Source organism: Silurus aristotelis (genome assembly GCF_946808225.1).
Source record: "Silurus aristotelis genome assembly, chromosome: 27".
NCBI lineage: Eukaryota > Metazoa > Chordata > Actinopteri > Siluriformes > Siluridae > Silurus > Silurus aristotelis.
Window position 1 is genome coordinate 17611519 of NC_139600.1, and position 3929 is coordinate 17615447.

Sequence of the window (3929 nt, forward strand, 5' to 3'; positions counted from 1 at the left end):
ATACAATAATATTATACATTACATTACATTATCATACTATATTTATTATTTTACCAGTTCTACACAGTCCAGAGTTCACAAAGAAAACATTTCCACTCATTTGAAGTAAAATTCTAAGAACTCAATTATGAAAAATTGATCTTTCTCTGGTTTTATATCTGTAATATGATCATGTGATCAGGTGGAATATCATTTTTACGAGCTACAGTATTTACGTTTCAATAAATAATGATTTAATTCATTATTTTATTCATATTTAATGGAATTAAACTATTTGTTTCTAATAATCTTTTTTAGGCTTCTCCCATTAGTGGTCTCCACACCACTGTCCTCTACATCTGCCTCTTTCACCCCAACTACCTGCATGTCTTCCCTCACCACATCCATAAACCTCCTCTTTGGTCTTCCTCTTTTCCTCCTTCCTGGTGTCTCCATCCTCAGCATTCTTCTACTGATATACCCCATGTCCCTCCTCTGCACATGTCCAAACCATCTCAATCTCACCTCCCTCACCTTGTCTCCAAAACGTCCTACATGCGCTGTCCCTCTAATAAACTCATTTCTAATCCTGTCCATTGTCGTCACTCCCAACGAACATCTCAACATCTTCAGCTCTGCTACCTCCAGCTCCACCTCCTGTCTTTTACTCAATGCTACTGTCTCCAATCCATACAACATCTCAGGTCTCACCACAGTCCTATAAACTTTCCCTTTCACTCTCACAGATACTCTTCTATCACAAATCACTCCTGCTATCACTCTTCTCCACCCACTCCACCCTGCCTGCACTCTTTTCTTCACTTCTCTAACACACTCTCCATTACTCTGCACTGTTGACCCCAGGTACCTTAACTCCTCCACCTTCTCCACCTCTTCTCCCTGTAACCGCATCACTCCACTGCCCTCCCTCTCATTCACACACATGTACTCTGTCTTACTCCTACTGACTTTCATTCCCCTTCTCTCCAGCATGTACCTCCACCTCTCCAGGATCTTCTCCACCTGCTCCCTACTCTCACCACAAATCACAATATCATCCACAAACATCATAGTCCATGGAGTCTTCTGTCTCCTCGTCCTTCCACCTGTCCATCACTACTGCAAACAGGAAAGGGCTCAGGGCCGATCCTTGATGCAGTCAAACCTTCACCCTGAACCAGTCTGTCATTCCTACTGCACACTGTCCTCATACATGTCCTGCACCACCCTCACATACTTCTCTGACACACCTGACCTCCTCATACAATACCACAACTCCTCTCTCCACCCTGTCGTACGCTTTCACTAAATCCACAAACACACAATGCAGCTCCTTCTGACCTTCTCTATACTTCTCCATCAACATTCTCAAAGCAAATAATGCGTCTGTGGTGCTCTTCCTCGGCATGAAACCATACTGTTGCTCACAGATGGTCACCTCTTCTCTCAGCCTGGCTTCCATATACAATATCAATATAATATAATAATATAATCACAAATTTTTATAAAGAGGAAAAATGTATACGTTAATAAGCGAGTGAGAAAATTGTTTTAAATAATTTCAAGTTACATCTAACTAAATAAAGAACTGGTAGCTCATTGGTTAAAATGTTTGACTTCTGATCAGATGGTTGTATATGTTCAAATCCCAGCACCACCAAGCTGCCACTCAGCAACACCCTTAACCCTCAACTATATAAAATCACTAAATGCAAGTCGCTTTGGATAAGGGCGTCTTCCAAATGCCAAGAATACAAATATTTAAACATATTTCAGAACTGCAGTTTGAGGGTTAATACGGATGTAAAACAACAGAAAATAAAACAGTAAATACTTATGTTTTTATTTTACTGAAAATTGTAGCTAATTGTTTAAACTTGTCTACAAACATCTTCAGCATCTTGAATTTAGGTTTTGCACAAACTGAGATAAAAACCCAGTTTTCATGGAAAAAAATTTAAGAAATTATTTTAGAAAAAAGAAAAAAAATCTACTATTTTAATTCTTAAATTAAAAAAAAGTTTATTTCCTAAAAAAAAAATAAAAAATAAAAAAAAAACTTAAAAAGAAAGAAAAAGATTGTTAAAGTTGAGGTAAAACGCATTTTTTCATATAAAAGTGAAAAACAAACATTTATAAACCCAACACTTCACCCAGCACAGAACCCGAGTGTTGATTTATTCTACTGCACTGTCTGGCTGTATAAGGGTTAGTCTCCTGAATAGTGTGAAGTAAACAGTGGGGGGGATTAAGGAGGGGGATTGAGGAGGGTTGAGGATTAAGGAGGGGGGGGTTGAGGAGGGTTGAGGATTAAGGAGGGGGATTGAGTAGGGTTGAGGATTAAGGAGGGGGAGTTGAGGAGGGTTGAGGATTAAGGAGGGGGATTGAGTAGGGTTGAGGATTAAGGAGGGGGAGTTGAGTAGGGTTGAGGATTAAGGAGGGTGGGGGGGGAGGGTTGAGGATTAAGGAGGGTGGGGGGGGAGGGTTGAGGATTAAGGAGGGGGATTGAGGAGGGTTGAGGATTAAGGAGGGGGATTGAGGAGGGTTGAGGATTAAGGAGGGGGATTAAGGAGGGTTGAGGATTAAGGAGGGTTGAGGATTAAGGAGGGTGGGGGGGAGTTAAGGAGGGTTGAGGATTAAGGAGGGTGGGGGGGAGTTAAGGAGGGTTGAGGATTAAGGAGGGGGATTGAGTGAGTTTGAGGATTAAGGAGGGTGGGGGGGTTGAGGATTAAGGAGGGTGGGGGGGTTGAGGATTAAGGAGGGTGGGGGGGGGTTAAGGAGGGTTGAGGATTAAGGAGGGGGATTGAGTAGGTTTGAGGATTAAGGAGGGGGATTGAGTAGGGTTGAGGATTAAGGAGGGGGATTGAGGAGGGTTGAGGATTAAGGAGGGGGATTGAGGAGGGTTGAGGATTAAGGCGGGTGGGGGGGTTGAGGATTAAGGAGGGGGATTAAGGAGGGTTGAGGATTAAGGAGGGGGGTTGAGGAGGGTTGAGGATTAAGGAGGGGGATTGAGGAGGGTTGAGGATTAAGGAGGGGGATTGAGGATTAAGGAAGGGGATTGAGGAGGGTTGAGGATTAAGGAAGGTGGGGGGTTCGAGGATTAAGGAGGGGGATTGAGTAGGGTTGAGGATTAAGGAGGGGGATTGAGGAGGGTTGAGGATTAAGGAGGGGGATTGAGGAGGGTTGAGGATTAAGGAGGGGGGGTTGAGGAGGGTTGAGGATTAAGGAGGGGGATTGAGGAGGGTTGAGGATTAAGGAGGGGGGGTTGAGGAGGGTTGAGGATTAAGGAAGGGGATTGAGGAGGGTTGAGGATTAAGGAAGGGGGGTTGAGGAGGGTTGAGGATTAAGGAGGGGGATTGAGGAGGGTTGAGGATTAAGGAGGGGGATTGAGGATTAAGGAAGGGGATTGAGGAGGGTTGAGGATTAAGGAGGGGGATTGAGGAGGGTTGAGGATTAAGGAGGGGGGGTTGAGGAGGGTTGAGGATTAAGGAGGGGGATTGAGGAGGGTTGAGGATTAAGGAGGGGGATTGAGGATTAAGGAAGGGGATTGAGGAGGGTTGAGGATTAAGGAAGGTGGGGGGTTCGAGGATTAAGGAGGGGGATTGAGGAGGGTTGAGGATTAAGGAGGGGGATTGAGGAGGGTTGAGGATTAAGGAGGGGGGGTTGAGGATTAAGGAAGGGGATTGAGGAGGGTTGAGGATTAAGGAAGGGGATTGAGGAGGGTTGAGGATTAAGGAGGGGGATTGAGGAGGGGAGGAACATTGAGAAGGTGAAGATTAAAGAAAAATGTGTGTGTGTGTGGGGGGGTTGTTTGCGGTTCCTGGTTGCTTGTGAATTTAAATCTTCCAGAATATTTTCTTCCTGTAGAGGATGTATGAAATCAGCACCCACACACTCGTGGCCAGCAGGTTCTGTGTCAGGTGCTCGGCATGTGATTGGCTGTTCTTCAT

At 44.6% G+C, this 3929-nt stretch overlaps 1 protein-coding gene and 1 long non-coding RNA gene across 2 annotated transcripts in view; one reads left to right on the forward strand and one right to left on the reverse strand.

The window, feature by feature from the left end:
* The first annotated feature begins 3009 nt into the window (after positions 1-3009).
* Positions 3010-3733, forward strand: LOC310721437. Its single transcript, XR_014532043.1, has 3 exons — positions 3010-3063; positions 3271-3552; positions 3659-3733. It is a non-coding gene; the product is annotated as an uncharacterized lncRNA (long non-coding RNA).
* A 73-nt stretch (positions 3734-3806) lies between these two features.
* The window catches only part of hgsnat (heparan-alpha-glucosaminide N-acetyltransferase), an 11886-nt gene continuing 11763 nt past the window's right edge, over positions 3807-3929 (reverse strand). Inside the window, exon 14 of the mRNA XM_083533123.1 lies at positions 3807-3929. This exon is cut by the window's right edge and continues 68 nt beyond it. Within this exon, the coding sequence (XP_083389249.1) occupies positions 3816-3929 (114 nt within the window). The 3' untranslated portion in view covers positions 3807-3815.